Source organism: Musa acuminata, chromosome BXJ2-9 (genome assembly GCF_036884655.1).
Source record: "Musa acuminata AAA Group cultivar baxijiao chromosome BXJ2-9, Cavendish_Baxijiao_AAA, whole genome shotgun sequence".
Classification (NCBI taxonomy): Eukaryota; Viridiplantae; Streptophyta; class Magnoliopsida; order Zingiberales; family Musaceae; genus Musa; species Musa acuminata.
In genome coordinates, this window is record NC_088346.1 from 5914826 (window position 1) to 5936818 (window position 21993).

At 43.5% G+C, this 21993-nt stretch overlaps 3 protein-coding genes across 4 annotated transcripts; 1 reads left to right on the top strand and 2 right to left on the bottom strand.

Moving 5' to 3' along the window:
* Nucleotides 1-2864, bottom strand: LOC135623259 (protein SMAX1-LIKE 3-like). The gene is made up of 3 exons (XM_065126019.1): nucleotides 1546-2864; nucleotides 1270-1465; nucleotides 1-1182 (listed from the first exon to the last, which is right to left on the bottom strand). The coding sequence occupies exons 1-3, from the start codon at nucleotides 2715-2717 to the stop codon at nucleotides 40-42; spliced, it is 2511 nt and encodes an 836-aa protein (XP_064982091.1). The 5' UTR covers nucleotides 2718-2864; the 3' UTR covers nucleotides 1-39.
* A 4421-nt stretch (nucleotides 2865-7285) lies between these two features.
* Nucleotides 7286-8926, top strand: LOC103997400 (B3 domain-containing protein Os11g0156000). 2 transcript variants are annotated; one of them, XM_065123590.1, is made up of 3 exons: nucleotides 7286-7590; nucleotides 7738-8306; nucleotides 8403-8926. In XM_065123590.1, exons 2-3 carry the CDS (start codon nucleotides 7751-7753, stop codon nucleotides 8567-8569), a joined length of 723 nt encoding a protein of 240 aa, XP_064979662.1. In that variant the 5' UTR covers nucleotides 7286-7590; nucleotides 7738-7750; the 3' UTR covers nucleotides 8570-8926. The 2 variants fall into 2 exon arrangements, with proteins under 2 accessions (XP_064979662.1, XP_018673570.2); XM_018818025.2 differs by lacking the exon at nucleotides 7286-7590 and having other exon boundaries at nucleotides 7597-8306.
* A 3562-nt stretch (nucleotides 8927-12488) lies between these two features.
* Nucleotides 12489-16545, bottom strand: LOC135622814 (cationic amino acid transporter 7, chloroplastic-like). The gene is made up of 5 exons (XM_065125010.1): nucleotides 16015-16545; nucleotides 15314-15536; nucleotides 14417-14768; nucleotides 13886-14117; nucleotides 12489-13333 (listed from the first exon to the last, which is right to left on the bottom strand). Exons 1-5 carry the CDS (start codon nucleotides 16439-16441, stop codon nucleotides 12765-12767), a joined length of 1803 nt encoding a protein of 600 aa, XP_064981082.1. The 5' UTR covers nucleotides 16442-16545; the 3' UTR covers nucleotides 12489-12764.
* Nucleotides 16546-21993: the final 5448 nt, after the last annotated feature.

Sequence of the window (21993 nt, forward strand, 5' to 3'; positions counted from 1 at the left end):
TTATACTTCAAAAGATTCAGCACTGATGAAACAAACAAATTATAGTACATCAGGCAAGTTAAAGAAGAATGCTCGATCCACACACTCAAGAAGTCCTGCACTGTCAAAGCAGTGGTCATCGAGATCTTCGTCTGCAGCACAAAGATTCAAGTCTAATGAAACACATGTATCCACTTCCTTGTCGTCTTCGCTCTCAGCCCTCTGCTTGATCAGAGGAGAGCAAGCTCTTGACCTGGAATCGAAGCTTTCGCAACTCAAGATGATAATAGCATCACCAAGACTGACTTCCTCACCACCGTAACTCTGTAATTTCCCTCTCTCCATGGCTCTCATGATGCCTGCTAGAGTGTAATGATCCACTTGCTCGATGCCTTCCATCATGATCACCCGGTGTGGGTCCTCTCGTATCGCTTCGAAGAGGCTCTGGAGACGGCTGTGACTTGCTTCCGCTCTCGATCTTTTGATTTGGAGAAGAACATCCGCGGAGTCGGATTGTGTTGACGATAAGTTGCTGTGTCCGACTGTAATGAAGTTGGTGGAAGAACCAAACACAAGTCTGGCAAGCTCTCTACCTATCCTCTCCTTTCCTTCGGTATCACTACCTTGAAACAACAGCCACGTCTCCTCCTTTTTCTCCGAAGATTTCGACTTGCCTTTCCTTCTCATCAATCCTGATCTGCACTGGAGGATGATGCTTGCAATCTCAGGGATAATGTCCTGCTGCCAGGTGACCTTTCTCTCCAACGCATCGCAGAGGAACTTGAAGTTCTCGGCATTAAGCTCCTTGAACTTTGAAGATAACTCCGTCTCCATGGTGCTACCGGAAGAATTCGAGTTAGGGTGTGAGTTAAGGTACAGAAATGGAAAGGTTGACAGCTTTTGCCCTGCATTCTCTCGAGCTTTGTTGCCTGGTTTTTGCTCAGGGCCTTCATCGACAGCTTCTTCCGATATCCAGAAATGGTGTTCGCTCCAAGGACGTTTTGCCTTTCGAGGTAGTAACGAAGGTTGCTGGTTCTGGTGCAAGCTTCGAGAGTGACCATCGTACGAAGAGACATTGGAAGAAGAAGAGGGAGAAACTGAAGAGAAATTGAATGTTATTTCAGATGGATGGTTGTCGGATTTGTGGGTCGAGGTGCAAATGGAATTCCACTGCCTGCAAAGTTCTTTTAATTGGCGACAGCCCTGAAAGAGGACAGAGAAAAGCTATTCCATGATTGTGTAGGTAAAAAGGTTTTAGCTGTAGAGAGTGTTGATTAGATATTCAAATACCTGATCACCGCTGTTCCGATCTCTATTGCCCTCTTCTTTACACCTTCTGAGCCACGAAGGTAGACCAGAGGACATTGAGCAGAGGCTACCACAAGAATTGATGTGCAAACTTGGAACCTCAGGACTCCCTATTTCATCTGCTGCTGGCGGCAGAAATTGCACCCCACTGATCTTGCTTCGGATTTGGCTTAAACCACTGAGGACGATAACCATCGTTTAGCAAATGATGACATTCTGATATACATAGCTCGATAATGGAATACATGCTTTTAGTACCTGTCGAAGTTGAGGCTTAATCCTAAACCTCCGGCGGGAATGGTGAGAGGCTGAAGAGCCAAGAGAGTCTCCAGTGAAGGGCTCCCAGTCCGGCAAAACCTCGTGTAGGTCTGATACGTTGCAATGGCCATGAGCCAAATCCTCTCATTACTATGCTCTCCCTCAGTTCCACCGAAGGCTAAGTTCTTAATCTCCATCAGGATATGCTCCAAAGAACAATAATAACTTCTTCCCTTCTCCCCACGGCTAGCCCTGTACTCGGCGGCCCAGTCCAGATCCTTGAGGTACAAGACGACCCCTGTTTCCACGCAGCAACTCTTCACAAAGCACCTGAGCTCCCCAACCTTTTGGTCCACCTCCTCCGCTGGCATCTGCCTGAAAGAGAAGAGTGGGAGTGTTATGAACTGTAGGTTCCTTGAAACCTCAGGCACCTCTCCTTTGTGCACTCTGTCCCTCACTCCTCCAACAACAGCTTCTGCGGTGGCCAAGCATTCTCCCACTATCACGATACTCTTCTTTCTCCTGCTAACCAAAGCATCGGTAACGCTCATCACATCCTCGTTCTTCACTTGAACTAAAGTCCTTGTCTTGCCCGTGGGAGGAGGAGTACAGCTAGGAGGAGTGGATGAGCATATCTCCACGGAGACAGCCTGCTCGACGTTGCTCTTCACTTGAGTACTGGAGAAGCCAGCCTCTCTCATGACCCTGCTCACGCTGGGGTCGTCGAGGATGGAGATGACGAGTTGCTCAAGCTCGATCTTGACCGCAAGAAGAGGCTGCTGCTGCTGGGTCTCGATGGATCCGCGGCGCTGGTGGGCCTGAGCTCTCTTGAAGGCCGCTACGAGGGCGTTGGAGAGGGACGGAGGGTGGAGGTGGTGGTGGTGGTCAGCCTGTGGTAGTCCAAGCATCGGAGCGGATAAGGTGGAGGCCGGCAGGCGGTTGAGGGCGACGTTGAAGCAAAGCTCCAGGGCCTTGCACTGGAGGGGGTGCGAGTGAGACTGGAGGCAGGCGGCTCGGAGGAGGCCGGTGGAAGACGAAAGCATGGTGTTGGCCACATGGAGCGGCGTCACCTGTGCATGTCCTCGCCGTCGAGCTAAGTTTATGGCTTGCTTCACCACAGTTGCTGCTTCGGGGGTCAATGCTTGCTGCACAGTGCAGCCACCTGCTCTCATCTTGCGGAGATCTTGCTGCTACGGAAGGGATTTATGGTAGCAGGTGATCAAACAAGGATCAAGGCAGTGGTTGTGGGGGGTTTATCTTGATGGAATTCATTGAACTCACCGGGGGTTGGTGGACAATATATGAGGAGGGCCTTTGGAAGGAAGAGAGGCGAGTGTAGTTGGCTTGTCAAACTTGTCAGTCTCTGATGTAAGGATGTGAGAGTGAAGGTGCGTTGGGGACGAATATGTATGGAAGTAGTTATCTACTTTTTATGGTTTCTTTCTTAGATAACCTGCTTTATGGGGTCGGGTGGAGAGTGATATTAATGGATTTCTAGCTGTGCTTTTCTTGTAAGAGAGGACAATTTGGGGTCCAAAGTCGATTTTACACTCGAAAGTACAATGCATGTGTTGACAAGCATAATCGATTTTTTTTCTTATAAATAATAATAATAATAATAACGAGATCCAAACTTAAAATTTCACTATAAATTATAAAAGTCTTTATCGAGTAAGTAATTTTTCATCTATAATATATATATATATATATATATATATATATATAAAATCCGTTTTGGACTATCGGTGTATTAGTAAAGTTTTCTCCTTTCGAAATATATAAGCTCCGAAAGACACATCTAAGGATAAGAGAGACCTGACGAACTTATGAATCCTTGGTTCGCATACTCCTCAATCAATATAAAACTAAATGATCTTATCAATATCCTATTTGCCATTTGCTTTACCTCAAAGAAGTTATCGAAATCTTTTTAGTCTGTACATCAGATGTAACATCACTACCAATAATTCACACAAAAGCCGTCCCCTTGCAAAATATTCCCACTAAATCACTCACCATATCTTAACCTTTAGGGTTCAGTAAGCAGAACCTTCAGTTCCATCAGTACTGACCCAAATCATGAAGTACAATGAAAAGAGAAGCGTAGTCGATCGGAACAGTAGAACAGTTCATATATATATATATATATATATATAGGGAGAGGAAATTTGTTTTTCTCTACAGGAAACTGGAGGAGTGGCGACAACAATGATTTGGATGAATGAATGGATCATCTGAAGTGGGACCTGAGAGACCACTCATCTTTCCATGGATGGATCCTATTTGGTGCATGACATGGAGTTTCTTTTCTCTAAACATAGTGTCAGCTCTGATCTAAAGGAATCGGGAACTGTGTACGGCTCTTCGCTGGTGACTCCAAGAACAAGGAATAAAGTGACCTCCGGCCGTATCGGTAACACCACCCCCGTTAATTCCATAAAGCGAGCCGATACAGCAACTGCGTTCACTTCCAGCCGCACCAGTCATGTAGACATGCATGCATGTAGGGTTGGTTCTCTTTTACGGTGGCCAGAACATACTGTGAATGCTACTGATACTTAACTTGTGAGGAGCAGCATCGAATGTTTGGGCTTAGCGTGCCTTTGCATGGAAAGCAGCGCTCCGCCATGGCTTTGGTGATAGGTGGAGGAAAAAGGAGAAGGCTAAGATTTACTTCATGCACACACCTTTCAAAGATCTCCTCCCTCCATTCCTCAATCATATCCCTCTACGAGTTTTATCGGTAGCACACCACAAAGAAAGCAGACTGCGATAATAAAGACAGTAAAAAGCAGGAAAAGGAGAAAAGAGGTTTGACCAATTAACGATCTGAAAGAGATAACAAATGGGACGCGCTTGTGCATCTTCTTACACTGCTACCTTCTTTTTTATGTCATGGATGATGGAACAACACACATCTTTATAGAGTTCATGTGAAACTTGGAATTATATACATGTTATGCAGTTCACATGAAGAAGAAAACTTAGTGTTTCATCCGTCTCTATTTCACAGTAGTTTTCGAACACCACTAAGATTAAAAAGAAAAAATCGTGAGGCATCTATACGAATTCGTGTTGTTTGGTTCAGTTCAAAATGCTAAAGGAGCAGTCATATCCACAGTCAAAAGCTTGCTCTAAAATAGTCCAAAAGACAATAGGAGGACAGCTCTAATAATTCAAAAGGAAGAAAGTATTCTGGAATGCAATAAAATTCTTGCACTGCCTCCTTTGCATCCCCAACTGTTCATGACCGTTCAAAAGCGATGACCCAAATGGGCTCTTCTTGTTGGAAGACTAGTTTAAATCTGAATTGTATCATAGTTTTCTTTTTTTTAAAGCTATTTGGTAAAGTACAATTTTTGAAAAGATTTTTTTTTTTCTGCCAAGAATAAATGGTGAAAGCGGAATTCAAACTTAAGACCTTATGATGTTTACTAGCTAAGTTAATCGGAATACGATATCTTGCTCTAATACCAACAAGCTTATCAAGAGCAATCGAAATCCATTGCTCTAGCATATATGGAGGAGAGAAGACCATACATGGTTTGCTTGTACTTGTGGAAATAGATCATTCAAATGAAAAATGATGTTCATACAAGAAGTCCATAAATAGATTGTTCCTATACTTGGAAAACTAGAAAAGAATAATCTTTTTGATAAAAGAAAAGGTTTAATACGGCATTTACTACTGCCAACTTGTCCGATATGTTTCCTCCATGCATTCATTACACCAACTTGTAGTAATAATTGAGCCGCAGAATCTTTCAGACTTGGCATCAATGATTGCTAGAGAACCACCGAAAAGTATGGAATAGGAGTTGTTTGATCGAAGAAGATAGACTGTAGTGAATGCCTCCAATCTAGAATAAGTGATGTGTTGGTGAACAATGAATGAGCTGAGGAAATCTACAATCAATGCAAGAAATCCAGGAGATGGAGGCTGTCAAGGAGATCGAAGATAACTTGAGAAACATTGACAAAGAGAGATCATTTCATGGTGGGGAGAAGGAAGAAATAACGTGGAAGCAATGGGATCAAGTCAAATGGATTAGTAACATCAACTCCTTCCTTCAAAGACAAGGAAATAAGTGAGAAGCCTTACTAGAGTGTTGGAATACTTCTAGGAACTTCTCGAATCTTCTAATATGTCTGGTGTGGATTAGATTTTATGTGAATCGATCATCCTATTTTTCATCAATATGTCTAAGTCTTTGTATTCCGTTTGGTTAGTGACTTGCTCATTTTGTTCATTATTCTTTGATATGTTTTCTAATCCGAAAGATATAGTTTTATAAATGAGATGCTATTTGAGTCTTTGTTTATATCCCAAAAAGTATACATGAAAGTAAAAGATCATGGCCCAATGTGACATTGATTAATTGGTTTATTCGATATTTGTGAGATGTTTCGAGAAGTCGATTAGCATACGATATGTTGAGGCCTCGTTCTATTCTAATGCCAAAACAGTTCACGATGTTGATGACAAACATCCCCGAGGTAGAATCGATCTTCGATTAATACTAACTTTCATCGCGACAACATCGATTGCATAAAATGACGTATATGGCGCTACTCGTACAACAATGGATATGCCAATAAGTACATTAAGATGCAAACGACAGAAACGCGTAACTTTGGTACAGCCGCATTTACTTCGTTTGCTGCGAGTTAATTAGACAGCTCACTCGTTCTGGTGAGCCATCATCTACTACCTGTGATCCTGTCTCTCGCGTCCCTGCAACTTCCAAGAGTTGGAAGCGGCAATGTCCCCGGATCGCAGGACAACGAAGGTGGGTGGTTGCCTTGTGCCCGTTCTCCAAACCCATGCACCAGTGATAACCTAAGCTGGAGCATTGTGCAGGCTCTGTGCAACCTCCCCAAGGACACAACATTTTTAATTCCCAGGTGGTACTTGCATTCATCTGATGCCACAACACCGCATGCGATAACTCTGTGCTTGCACCAGCGAGGCCCTAAGGACCCGTGTTCCATCTGACGCACCGATGCAGGCGCCATACGGGTGTTGTTTTGGATGCATGCACTCTTCGTTTGCTTGTGAGCAGGCAGACGCGGTAGGAATTGTTCTTGAAAAGCTGCACATCACTTTACTGCATTTCTGAGAATTAAGCTCCCCAAGTCATGTCATGTCATGCACAATCCAACTACTACCATATAGAATTAAGGAATAAGGTACCGTGAATTCGTCCTACTCGTTCAAAACCAAGTAGCTATCTAAATTGTCTTGAATCTAACTTGGTATCTAAGTTCCTATAATAAGTGTTACAATTAAACCTAAAATGGGTTAGGTTAGGTTGGGTACTAAGAATATTCGTCATGTCATAAAAAAAAAGCTTCGTTATTACGAAAATATTCGTCATGTCAACCTAAGGAATCAAACATTTCCTAATAGCCGGGATTATGGGCAATCTAATAGACAACATTTATCGTATTAAAGTATGTCGTAAGTTGAAATCCTTTTGAACTCGAAAGAAAAAGTTGAACCTAATCAATAAAATATATTCTGGTGAGATTTAGGTCTCCCTGCTTTAGAGTTGCTTGGATGTGAACCCGTGGAAAGTTGCCTTGAAATCAAAGAAGTGTTTCTTGGTCATCCACGGCGGCCATGGGATTCTTGCAGGTGATCCCAGTCCATATAACTGGAATCAAATAACTGAGTCACACACGCATCTGTCAGCTGTGTTTTCTTCTTCTGAAGTCAGAGAAGGAGAGCACAAGAGGTTGGATTCTTCCAACTTGGCATGTAGAAGGCAGGTAAAGTGACATCTTCGTCACGGGGCCAACACCAGCTGAAGACAAAGGATGTCTTCCAGCAGATACAAAAACTGAACACGGTTCTATTCAGATGTACTTACACAGACCACCCACATGGAATGCAATTGCTGATGAGGCCGAAATGGCAGCACTCACCAGTACATGCTGTGTAGGTAGCATTCTAGGAGCAGAAGATATTTAATGCTTCCTGTCCGCCTACGTTTAGGAAACACTCTTCTGCCAGCCTCGCTCTCACCTGTTCAGATCGACGAGGTAGTCCTCTCTGTGTGTGTTGTGTGGTATGCATATAAGATCTATGGTGAAGGTTACAAGCTATATAAAAGCATAGCAAGAACATCGTCATCATACTCTTCTTGTTTATGCTCTTCTCTTACATTTCCTTCCTCCTCCTCGCTTCAGTTGCATTGCAGACATGTCCATGAACCCTATATCTCAACATCACCCACAATTTTGCTCTTGGGCGCCACCCTTGGGTAATCCCCACCTGTACCGCCATCACACGTACCGAGTGTCGCAGGAAGGAGACCAGTATGAGAGAGAGCACATGTTCGAGAAGTCCCTGACTCCAAGCGACGTAGGCAAGCTGAACAGGCTGGTCATACCAAAGCATTACGCGGAGAAGTACCTCCCCCTCGACGGCGAGGCGGGCGAGAGAGGTCTTCTTCTGAGCTTCGAGGATGAGTCGGGTAAGCCATGGCGGTTCCGCTACTCGTACTGGAGTAGTAGCCAGAGCTACGTGCTGACCAAAGGCTGGAGCCGCTTCGTCAAGGAAAAGGGGCTCGATGCCGGGGACCTTGTGAGCTTCGGGCGTCTACGGGGGGGAGTCGACCGTCTCTGCATCAGTTGCAGGCGCCGCGGTGAAAACGAGAGACCACCAGCGGCTTGCACTGCGACCACGGGCGACGCCGCCGTCCCATGGAGCCCCACATGCTACACGGCGAGGGCGCATGCTCCGACTAGCCACACAGGTAGAATTTGCTGTATTAGGTCATACAACTCGATGTGAAATGACTGCATGACATGATGACGATGACAGATTGTTGATACGTATTCACTGCTTCCAGGTGACCAAGACCTGTCGATGGCACCCACTCACTCGAAGCGTTTGAGACTGTTCGGCGTTAATCTGGACTGTGCGCCGGCGCCGGAGCCGGAGACAAAACTGGTTCTTGCTCCGGAAACAGAGTCAACTCGTTCCGGCCACCAATGCCTCCACAAGCATATCTACTAGAGATCGGCATCCGCGGTAATTCAAGCTGATTTAGATGGAGGAGAAGAAAGAGGAAGATGCTGAGGCCATGTTCCGACATCCTACCGACCAGTTCTCTCCTTCCCCAGGTGACAGACACCCAAGAACCAGGGCAGAGCAGTAAGTGAGGAGAAGAAAACAAGGGAGGGATTGAAAAGTAACAGTAGCAGTGGTAGTAGAGATAGTAGAGAATGGTGAGGTTCCTTAGCTTTATCTACTCACTATTTGCATGTACTTAATTTTGTAAGCCGATCGAGAACCGATAAAGTGATCTAATGGCACTGTAATCGATCATTTCCTGTTTGATTTTGCTTCCATGAATTGCCAAAGTCTTTACTAGCGACTCTTTGGGAAGAAAGACTTCGAGTGTGAGTTCACACGAGACAATGTGTTAAAGGCTAAGAAACAAGTCCACATTCCAACGGGCTAAGCCTAAAAGGTTAGAGACCTTTGTCTCCTACTTTAGTGCTTGCTTTTAAGTTTAATGATGTTTAATATAACCTCATGCCTTTCATGTGCCATAACCTAAATTATGTGGTTTTTTCAATCGAAAAAGCAATTGCATCAAGTTATTGCGCGGATCTTATAATCTATCATTCACAACGGATTGTTGAAGTCTTTATCAACTAAACTAATCAGTATCATTATCGCGTTATGTATGAAATAGCAATGGATCCCTCTAATTAACTAAAAGGCAAAGATATATAAAGCTTAAAAATAGTGAAATCAAAGTAAGAAGAAGGTTCATCCTGATCATTATAAATTATTAGGCAACCTAAAAAGACATGTCACGCATTACCCATGTAAGAATAGTAAATTGGAAATATATGATTTCTTGGTAGGTATGATTATTTATAATGATGTAGGAGAGACTATAGTATGCGAATCATTCGTTAGGCCAAAAGAGTGATGTATGAATTGACCTAATATATTAGGTTATACCAAACTATCATTACATTATAGTCCTCCCTTTGGTATTAGGTTTCGGAGCGATAGAAAGATTAACATAAGTTTAACATCACTCAAGTGTCACGCATATAGTATATTCAATTGCTTATAATATATTAAATTATATTATTTTCTTTTAAAGTATGATTTCATGAAATTAATATGCTTTGCATGATTTTATCTCATGATCTATTTGGACTAATTAGAGATTAGCTCATGTAATTAACTATCCTTAGCATTTCGATCCTTATATTTTTAAAAGTTACATTAAGATTCATATACTTACGAAAGTAAAATATTTAATTATATTTCTTATCATTTCATCGACTGTGTTAACGAAAATACCGTACGTGTTCAATGATAAACCTTACGATATTTTTATTAATAAAATACTTAGAATTAAATATTTTACTTACGTAAAGTATAGAAATCTCAATATAACTTTTGAATATTGGCTTGATTTATTTATATTATTTTTATTTCCTCATGTGTCACATGATATTGTGAGATTATCTTGTATGTGTCACTCATAGCTCGATAAAGTGTATGATGGTCATAAGTAAATAGATCATGAAAACATTCGGAAATGATTGACGTCGACAATGGAATAGAGTTGACAACGAAATATCTTATTTGACCCACGCGGCGGACTAAAGCACTTGCATTCACAAGCGCTGAAGTCGTTGATCTATCATTATACGCACCGATGTTTGTCTTCGACTTCCATCGTAAAGGAGAGAATGTAACACACACTCTAAAAGGAAGTGAGGCGAAACAATCTCGTGAAAGAGAACTCACAGAAATCAGCAACACATTGTGCCAACCCACTTTGGACCGGTTGACCTTATCCGCTACCTCGGATAACAAGTGGCGTCCTTTTGCCCTAATCTTTCAGCCCCACCCCGCCAATGGCGTCCATCTTTGGTGCCCAAGCAGCAACACATCCATTACTCAACTGATGAGAATAGATAAAGCCGAATAAGGAGGACATAAGAAGTCGGTTGACTAATGAATTAGGAATCTTTAAATTGACTTATGTAATCATCGCCCGGTCAATGCGTGCATTAGCTACACAAAAGAGCAAGTTTTAAATTGAATTCATAATCTCAGTTTTGTAGCTTGATGCAATGAATCCATGAATAACTTGAGTCTTAGTTGGTTGGATGAGTAAAAACCTTGATAGTTTATCGTAAGATCATATCATCTTTATTATTTATTTTTTAGAATAAATAAATAAAATAAATGCAATTAAACTAAGGTGTTTTATTATGTTGATATTTCATCACCAATTATAACATTTCTTATACTTATGTTTGAGGGATAGGCAATCGTTGTTTGGGGTTTGGGTGATGATAAATATAGTGTAATTCACGATATATGCGTGATATTTTTTTTTATAAGAATAGGTAATTGGATGCGAGAGATATGAACATCTACTATACATTTAGTTTCAAAATTTAAATTACTTTTTTTTAGAAACTTTGCATGGATTGACATCTCGATTTAATCCTACATTAGATCATAAATGGGTTAAAATTTAAAAGAAGAACTGTCCACACAACTGTAGAATGCCATAGCTTAGTTTTGTGATCGAATTGGTACATATAATAAATCTTGTTTTTTTATTGGTTTCTTTAAATATTGAAGTTTTTTGGCCTCATAATAAAGCCAGAAAATAAAAAGACCAATAGAGCCTCGTCTTTAATAAGGTAACAAAACTCAAAGCAGTCATCTGAAAGATCAAAAGAAAGAAGAACAAAGGTGGTTAAGCACTTTGCTTCTCGGAGAGGGCAAGTCTTTCCTTCCCATCACGCCACGCCCATGGTCATCATGTGTGCTGATCTAAAGAACCATAAATGGTGGTCATTCGACTAATCCTCTTCGTAAGAGGGCAAAAGCAGGAAGACATGTTTGTTTAACCAAACTTTTTCTTCACAATAAAAAAAAAAAAGAGGAGAAACGAAGATAACTTCGCATCTCAATCATGGCCGGCCGGCACAGTTATGGAATCAAGAAAAGAAGAAGACGTCGTCTTCTAACTCCATCTTGAACAGAGGAGTGGAAGGTGAAAAGTGCATGGATATTGATGGGTGGCAGTGGATCTACTCTTTCTTTTGCTTCTCTTTATTCCTCGAGTGGTCCAGCGGTGATTCTAATCTATCAGATCAGGTTCCTCCTCGTGGACCCGAACATGGCTTCTCAGGAAGATTCACCTGTCACTACTCTGATAACTACGGCCATCATCCCATCCTCCAAGGCATCTCGCGATGTAAATGTTGAGGAGGAGATATGGAATGATACTGCACACTGTGGTTTCTATCCAAACATGCTTGTCTTGTTCGTAAACCATCCACATAGGATCGAATAATGTGATAATTAAGATCATAAATGGATGAAGGTGAAGCACTATCTTTAATTATAGAAGATAAGATTTTCCTAAGAAATCTCTCTATTCTGTTGAGGGAAATCCTTGGACATGTTAATATATTTAAGCTAAAGTTTTTTCACTTCTACAATAAAACTTCTTCAATGATTGTTTTTATCTTCTATTCTTTTCATCACTTACGGTAGTAATTTACGATGACCATTTTATTCATACATTGTCTTCGATCAAATCTTATTCATTAATCACAATCAACTCTCAAATTTAAAGAATTAAAACTGGGGAAAGGGAAAGAATCTTAAAGGAAGCTTTTGCTACACACCTTTCTTGGTAGCAATCAATCCAACGCACCACAAGTGACATGACTCCCCATCAAGAATCCCATTGCTTCTGATGGATATTTATTTTTTGGGAAGACCATAGCACGACTTATATTTCTTTGTCTTTATATATATATATATATATATATATATATATATATATATATATATATATATATATATATATATATATATATATATATAATGAATAAAAACAACTATTATTTCTGCACAGGTATACAATAGAGGATAGGGTAAAATTGTAAGTGGAATTGCTACACATTTGACAGAGGATGTAACTCGAGAAACAACAAAGAATCAAAATGGGACAGACTCTCTCTCAGAAGGAACAGTATAGAAATCATCAACTTAGATGCCACTACGATACAGCTTTCAGGTATATGGTTTTTTGTTTTCCTTTTTCTTTTAGACTCTTTTTTTTTACTGCGAGTGTCTTTTCCGTTCATTGGGAGCCCATACAATCCAAATTACAATTAAGAAAAATGGTACTTCCCGGCACCCAAAATTATACCCCGGAAGCACCACCGTGTTCTCTTCCCACGGGGTGGCTCAGCCCCTCTGCCGCTTTTGTTAGGTGACCATTTTGTTCTGCGTCAAAGCTGGCGTGCACGCTGTAGAAGACATAGACGAGTACGGCGAACACCGAAAAGAACCCGAACCGCACGTACGACGGCCCGTCGAGCGAGCCCAACAAGAACACGTTGAGGAACACGGAGACGGCGGGTACCCACGGCATCAGTGGCACGCCCCAGTGCTCCGGCTTCCGAGCCTGTGGCACCAGGGAGTTGAATACCTGGAGCACGGCGACGGCCACCACGGTGCAGCCGCCGAGCAGCACCGCCTTGGCCAACCCAGCAGGAGCGAATCGCCAAATCAGAGTGATGGTGAGCGAGACGAAGGAGAAGGCGAGCAGGAAGGATATGGTCGGCCAGGGGTTGGTCGAGCCCACCGTCACGTAGCGCCGGTACACCACCGCGTTGCTCACCATGTAGAAAACGAAAAGCGTGCCTATGGACACGAGATTGAGGAGGACGTCGAGGTCGGTGAGGAGGGCGATCACCGCCGTAAAGGCTCCTGCATGGATCGGTAACTAGTGGAAATCAATCGAGGTCCACAACTTGTTAAACAATTTAACTATTTCATAAAGGAGGACGACAGCAGGAAGCACTTCCTTCCTTCCTTCCTCGAAACCCGTTTTCTTGTTCTTGTAATGAAAGGGAAGTTTGACCTGTTGGAACTTTGTGGATGGAACTTGTCTGATCCACTTCTCGGTATCTGCCCACTATGACTGGCTCCCAGAATGCTTATTTTCATGGGAGGACGCGTCGCTCTCACCGGCACAAGTAGGCAATTAACTAAAAGCGAAGAGCAGCAAATGCGGTGCCACTCTGCGGCTCGCAGCTCGAGTCTCGAGTGCCATGCAAATAATTATCGTTCACATGCGCTCAATCGAACGGCACTTTTGTTGTGTCTCGTCCAAGAAAGAACACATCAACATAAATCATGCATGTGGGTTACATGTGACTACAACAGTAGACGACAGTGCATCTAGAGAAACAGAGAGGCGTAGGAAAAGAGACGTAAGTTGGAGAGAGAGAGAGAGAGAGAGAGAGAGGAGGTGCTAACCGAGGAAGGCGGAGGCGTTGACGGGAGTGGACGTCTTGGGGTGGACCTGGGCAAGCCAGGCAGGAACGACGCTGGACCGTCCGATGACGCAGAGGTAGCGCGCCTGGCCCAGCATGGAGACGAGGAGCGACGTGAGGATCCCGAAGCTCGCCCCCGCCCCGATCACGTTCGACACCCATCCCCAGCCGTCCGATCCCCTGAACGCAGCCGAGAACGGTGACTCCTTGTCGATCTGATGAAGAATTACATGTCCACTTTGTTATTGTTTCCTCTTCGGTCTGTCATTATCAGATCATCATCGTTCGTAAACAGAAAAGCAAAAGCCCAGAAGACGCCACCGGGCCACCCGTCAACGGACGATCAACCGTTGGTTTGAGATTGATTGATACAAAGGAGGTTTAGTCACCACGGGGGTTCACCGCCACCGTGGACAAAACCATCTCGTTCCATCAAAACCACCCAGAACGACAACAACCCCCCCCTCGTGGTCCCACCATAAAACAAGAAGCGTGAAGGAGAGCAGAAACTTACGGCGTCGTAGGGGACGAGCATGGACATGGAGACGGCCATGAGGCAGTAGAGGAGGGCGACGAGAGCGACGGAGCCGGAGACGCCGATGGGGATGTCGCGGGCGGGCTTTCGCACTTCCTCCGCCATGGTGGAGACGGCGTCGTAACCGATGTAGCTCAGGTACACCATGGCCGCCCCGTTGAAGACGCCGGCCACCCCGTAAGGCAGGAACCCGCCCCGGCTCTCCGCGGGGTTCGCCGGGTGCGTGAGGTTCCGCACGTCCCCCCGCCAGAACCCCATCACGATGATGAACAGGATGAACGCGATGTGGATCGCCGTCAGCACCATGTTCAGGACCGAGCTCTCCTTGGTGCTGCAGCCAATTCAGTAATTTCTAAGAAAAGGGAATCGACCAGAGCAATCACGAGAGCTACAATGGTTGCAAGGGAAAAAATGGGGAAAAAGTTGGCCTTTCACAGATAAATGGTGAGACGTCTTTCAAGAACAAGAAAGCAAATCGAGCAGGACGTTTCCGCTCCTTGGGATAAAAAGCGACTTTCCAGCTAGAACTACACAACGCGACCCAAAACGTAGGGAGAAAGAAAACAGAGGAAGACACGACCGAGGAAAGAGACTTTCGATAGATGGTTGTATGTAAAGGTCGACACGAAACAACATTGAGAGACTGTACATGATATGTGGAGAAAACGAGACAAAAGAGATGGGAGGACAGCGCATAGAGGTTGAAGAGGAACGGCAGGGACAGTAAGGCAGAGCAACTCTGTGTGGTGGTGTGACAAGTGACCCACCATTAAGGACAACACAAGGAGGCTGCAACGACAGCCACAGGGGGCACTGTCCGGTCCCTTTTTCCCTCCTCGATTCATATAATAGGAAGGAGCGAGCGGCGCGGTATACCTGTAACATATGCACATAGAAATGAGCACGATGACGGCCACGGCGAGGAGATCGATCTGATTGAAGCCCTTAGGGAGGCCGATGATGGTGATCCTCCATTTGGCGGCGGTGTCCACCCCGATGGCCGTGCCGAGGTAGGCCGTGAAGCTCCGCGCCACGGCCGCGTTGGAGAACACGTACTCCATTATCAGATTCGCCCCCGTCAAAAAGGCCGCAAATTCCCCTGGATAATAACCGATAGAAAGAAGCGTATAATTCACCGAAAGAAAACAAAGATACGGAATCGAACACTCGATTAGATTCATCGCAACGCCACCAGCAACAACGAGGAACAACAATACTAAATAAAATAAATCAAGATTTGAACTGCTTCGTGGGTAACAGGAAAAGGGAGATTTCAGGAAGGTGTCCAGTGAATTCCCTGTCGAGTCTTCAATCTAAAGAAAGGAGAAGTCATCTTCGGAAGACGTGAATGGGGCCGCTGAACCAGAAAAGAAGGATGCAGGACTTGTTCGCTTCCAGAAAACCACAGAAGAACCAAAAACTAAAATCCAGCTAAAATTCTGAAAGTTTCGTCCTCACAAAAAAACAAAAGACACCAACTTGGGAAATTGTTCATGATAAAAAAAAAAAAGAAACGGAGCCACCGCAGGGGAAGGAAGAGTATCAGAACATTTAACGGCGCCGAAACAATTACTCACCGAAGGTGACCCTAAGGTAGCTGAAAGCCCCGCCGGCGACGGGCATGTCAACCGCGAACTCGGTGTAGCAGAAGGCGGAGAGCAGGGCGCAGAGGCCCGCAATGGCGTAGGAGAGCACGATGGCGGGGCCGGCATAGAGACGGGCGGCGCGGCCGGTGGCAACGAAGACGCCGGCGCCGACCATACCACCGAGCCCAAACCCGACGAGGTCCGGCCACCGCAGGGACCGCGCCATATCGGCCCCCGATCGGGCCCGGACCCGGCTCATCTCCTCGTACGTCGTCGTCACCGACGCGGCCCGCCGCCCGAGCCTCCGGTGCGTTTCCGCCAGCGCCCGACCGTACGCTCCGAGACTCGCGAACGACGACGAGTGCGGCGAGGGAGAGGAAGAGGAAGAGGTGGCGATCGGCTCCTGCAGCTTCTCCATCCTCTTTGTTCCCTCCCTCTCTGCTCCTTCTCACTCTTGTGTTTTTCGTGAGCGGGTGAGGAGAGAGGGGGGCGCGCGGGTGCATTTATTTATATAGACAGGATTGGGAGATGACTGCAAGCAAACGCTTCGGAGGAGAGAAGAGTCCCGAACAGAAGTATACGCATACATAAAAAAGGGTGTTTGGCGTCCGTGGAGGCGAATGATACATGTCCAAAGACGCTCATGACTCCATGGATTCCCCGACGAGGCAAGGCTTACGTGAATCGCGAAAAATAACCGCATATACGTACGCACCACCCCCCATTATCTCATACCACAGCCTATAATGAAAGAGGGGCCCACCTGCCCGTTTAGGCAGGCTATAATGTGGAGTTCGAGCCAGCTGAGAAAAGAAGGAGACACAGTTTAGTGGCCTAAAAGGCTTTCGGTGTGCAGGATCGCTACATGTACACCACGCCATAAAGTTGGCGAGCGAGTAAAAAACGTAATACGCACGACGATCTCTGTAGATATTTGGTGCCTCGGCTTTCGTCTGATTTCGATTGATCGTTGCCTCTGTGATCAAATGCAAAGAACGAAGCGATTCGTGTGTTGATGCGCTCTGCTGCGTCTCTATCGTAATTATATCGAATGCTAACGAGTTGAGGATCGGACATGGCCACATCATGCGCTCATCCATCATTCACGGTGGCAATGTGATGCTACAGTAGACTCCTCTACAGTCTGAGCTGTGTTGGATTCGATGATGCAACCATATGATGTGGAAACTATGCAAATGGAGGGATTTCTATTAACTTTTCCTATCGGAGAATTAAGTATTTATTCCATAGTCATTCGATCATTCTAACAAATTGATTGGCACCACAACACACATGATTGATTATTTTCGATGTAACTTTGTTGATCCCATAATTGCACGATTGAATGTGCAGCAAACATTCAAATGAAAACCCTAATCATGACGAGGCATGGGAAGAAGGCTTACGAGCCGAACACTTAATACGGTAAAGCGAAGTTGACTTGCGCATACGGAAGCATCTCAGAAAAAGGAGAGGCCAAAGTCTCATCCCGTGCTTTGAGATTAGTGGACGGACGGACGGACGGACGGTAGGGTTGGGTTGGGTTGGGTACGCGGATCAGCACGATCATGGATTGATTGGTGAACGTGTCGACCCCAATTAATGGGTGTGGCGAAGGGCTTTTCGTGACCGATTGGGTCAACTCTTCGTGGCTACTTTAATGTATGATAAAAAATGTCGGACCGGATTCAAATACATAAAGTTAACGCCATCTTATGAGCACAATAAATGTTACGTGCAATTATAAGCCTAACCTAATATTTAGTGACAGCTACCAAAGACGTTTTGTGACAGACAATGTGACATGAGGAAAAGGACAATGGGTGCATTAACTGTGACAGGATTGAAAGAGAGGCATGACTGAACATTTTAGCGGTCAAGATAACTTATTTACTTGGCATAGTCCCCGATTTGGCACTTACTGACTCGGATCGTCACATCTGTGTGGATGCCTCAAGAAAATAGAATACCAAACCAAAGCAAAAGTCAACATACGAGAGCATGCGGCGCTGACTCAAATCATCATCCTTCATCGATTGCTAATAACCATTGCAATCAAATGAATAATACCATCGCATGTCATGCATTAAGTTCTTTTTTATCTCCAATTTCAACGAGCATCGGACAAAGACCTCGTATGATATGAAGTGCTCATATCGTTGAATTCCGCCTCAACATCTATCTAGATTCAACCGATGTAATACAATAGCTAAATGCGTGATCTTTATCATACAAGAAAATCCAATATCTACTTGAAATGATTCACGACATAAAAAATGGAGGAGTGACGAGCGGCGTGTGTCAGAGACGCCGTGAGACCGCGTCGAGCGGGTTCAAGTTTCGAGGTCAGCAAACTCAACGGTAACGGACGCTGACTCGGTTTCCTCCGTTACCACCCACAGCCTTGGTGCCACAGTAATAACCATGAGTCGCGTTGATGCCACGTATCCACAAAAGCAGGGACCCCACATCTCATGATCTGTGAGGGCGAGAGGGAGCAGGTGGGGACCAGCAAGCATCGACGACGGCTATTGGAAATGACCGTGGGGTCCATCTTATCCAACCCTTTTATATTATTGGTAGTCATTCCGCGGGACCCACGTCGGTGTTCGCGTTTCCGCGCTCCATCTGCCCCGGAGGGCTACAGTGCAAGCACAGCGTGTGGCATCTCCGCATGCTGCCGTTATTCGCACGATACCGATTTAAGAGGTTACCATCAACGGTCGATTTCGAATCAGATGAAGGTGATATTTAGAATCAGAAGCCTTTATTATTTTGAATAATTTAATAAAAATTAATTAAAGAAGTATTTATTTATTTATTATTTAAAAAAATAAATTAAATTAAAAAAAATACAATAATCTAATTTAAAAATCGGCATAAAAATTATGGGGAATCGATGGAATTCCAATTCCAAACCGGGAAGAAGCGAAAGCGCCGATTCTAGAATCCGGATGAGGACAAGCTGCTGCTACTGTGGTGATCTTATCGGTGCTACCGTCACGGGTGTAATGAGAGCGCATGCATACAGGAAGACGACGAGGTGGATAAAAAGACAGCAGAGCTACGCGATGAAAGCTTGCACAAGATTCAAAGACCTGCCTATGTGGCACACGAAACTATGCGTCTAATCTCATAAAGGTCGGCGGCATACAACAGTTGCTGCAATTGGGACAGGGTGACGGAATTGTCTGTCAACATACAATTTCTGAGGAGAGAGAGAGAGAGAGAGAGAGAGTGTAGAAGAACATATGTGAGATCATGCAATTGCTCTTTCTTTTTTCTTTCTGTATTTAGCATTTATTACGAAGAGAGTAAGACTTTCTCTTTTGTAACCATTTCCAAATTATATTTCTAATTTGATGAGGCAAAGTGGCACATGCCCCGCCCTATCTGCATTGCACCTACAACATCTTTGATACCCCGATCATTGCATCATAAATGTTTGGCAATCCGACGTCAAAATGAGTTTAATTGATCGAGAAAAAAATATTCATGTTTCGTATTTTAAGATAGAAAATGCTCGTATCTTATTATCTTATAATCATTTCAGTTCGAAAGAAGAAAATACGAGAGAATATTCGCTTCAAATATTTTGCTAACATAAATTCCTGATTAAAGTCGATCGTAAATTAACCAACAAAGTAAACTCTTTGTGCAAATTTGGTTTCTTTAACTATCGCAATCCTAGATTAACTTAATCATATTGATGAATTAGACAAAAAGGACAAAGTGGAAGTAGTATGGAAAATTTGAAGATTTACCGTTGACTCTAAAGGTTCATTTTGTTTAAGAATAAAGAAAATATAAAAGATAATTCACTCAAGGAACAAAAAGAGATGAATACAATTACTTACATTATTGTTCTTCTTAACATAAAAATAAACAATCTATTAAAACTTCGTTAATATATTATACTTACATTATACTTCATTTTCAATCCGTCGTGATCCTCCAAGACTCTTATGTGTTGACATTGATGAGGGCAATAATAGCGATGGGACGCGGATTAACGTCAGCTGCGCCCGAATGACGCCTCGCGCCTCGATTAACCTGACAGCGCTTAGCCAAAACAGATCGAAACGTCGACCAAGGCACATTACCAACCTGCACGAGCCCGGTCCTTTACGCCATGCCAACACCAGTGTCAGACGTTATCAGGAGTACGATCCTGCTCCCTACAAGCGGGCACATAAGGCAACGGTAACCTTCCCTATAAAAACCCTCGCGCTCAGAAAGAGGAGGAGGGAAAAAGGAGAGAAAAAACCCCCTAAGACTATCCACTGACTTGATTGTCGGAGGGGTCGGGTCGAGCCTCCCGACCCGACCTGTGTGTAGGGACGAAGACGGAACGCCTCCCACCGCGTGCCCAGGCGAGGAGTTCCCTTCCAGAGGAAATGATTGTCCCGTCACGATCGGACCACCGCGGTCGGCCACCTCAACAGTTTCAAGGGTCGCTTAGATAGATCCCCAATCATTCGGATTAGGCCCCGAGGTCATGACTTAAGGTTGTTGATACCAACAGACATGATTGTATTACTTTCTGAGTTAGGAATGCTGTAAGATTCAAGTAGTCGCAATACGGAAAAGATATGTTGAAAGGCATTTAAGATTGACGAGGTCAAAAGAAAGGTTGACATTCCTTGGGAAAAGTTATACCTATAGTTCATGAAAGTTCCCCAAACTTAAGTTCCATCAAAAGACACAATGAACGGTGTAAAGTTGTGGAGATCGACAAAGTTAGGAATATTACAGCAGTGTATTCGAGAAAATCTCTAGCAACAGATCTTATGTAATCTCTATCATAAAGGGGGAGAAATCCATGCCATAAAGTTGGTATGAACAAAACATAGTGGATGGTATCTTTGCGGGCGTCGTAGTATCACCAAATATATGATCTATCCAAAACTTTTGGATATCATATTCTACTACACATTCTTAGCATGTTATTCTTATAGTTGACAAATATTTCTAAAGTTTTAATAAAATATAAATTACTTAAAGAACTATGTTACTCGAAGTATTGAAAGAATTTTTAAGAATTAGGTTTGGTTATTCTATAAATATCTCAGTATCGAACGACATAAAAATATCTTAAGTATTATTAGAAAAAAAGTTATTGACATCTTGATTAGTCTAATGTGATAGGATCCGTATACATAGGATTATCCGAGGTGTCTCCAAGGAAAAAAACATTGATCTCCCAAGATATCACTTGCACAAATATCGAGAGTATTTTTCGATCCCATCCCTCAGATAATGTATCCCTTATCATTTTTCGAGATCTTTTGTCACAAATCACGTGGATAAGTTTGCTTATATTTAATCTATTTTTAAGAGAAAAACTTAATGAAGTATAAAAAAAATTCGTACATGACATCCTAAATTATTGCTGTATTAGAATTAAAGCCCTTTAATCTAATTATTTACATCTCAGTGCACGATCAACTTATAATGTCGGCAGAAGCTCCCATTCTTATGTTGTGCAACTCCAAATCGAGTTAGTGCTGATTTGATGACGTTGTGGTTTAGAAATGCTTTTGCAACTTGAGATAATGAAACAGTTTACGGGATTATATCCAATCCGATATAAAGGTAATGTTTGTTTAATGAATTGCGTTGGAATAAGATCTCCTCATTGTTATTCCGCGACCTCAAAGTGTAGGAAGTAAACAAATAAAAGGAAGGATTCGAATACCAATAGGCGTTTCAAATGATGGGATATCTTCTATCAAGTCCATCATCATAAAAACTCTCAAATGCCTTATAACTACTTCACTCATTTCGTTCTTCCAATGCTTATTTACGATTATAAAGCTTGATTTACATAGAGTTCGATCAATAAACTATGTGGGATCGACAACTATGATCGACATTCTCGTATGGATTCGAACACGAAACCTATAATCGTGCACGGACTAGTATAGTTTCTCGATAGAACTAAAATCATCATTTTCAAAAGAGTACATA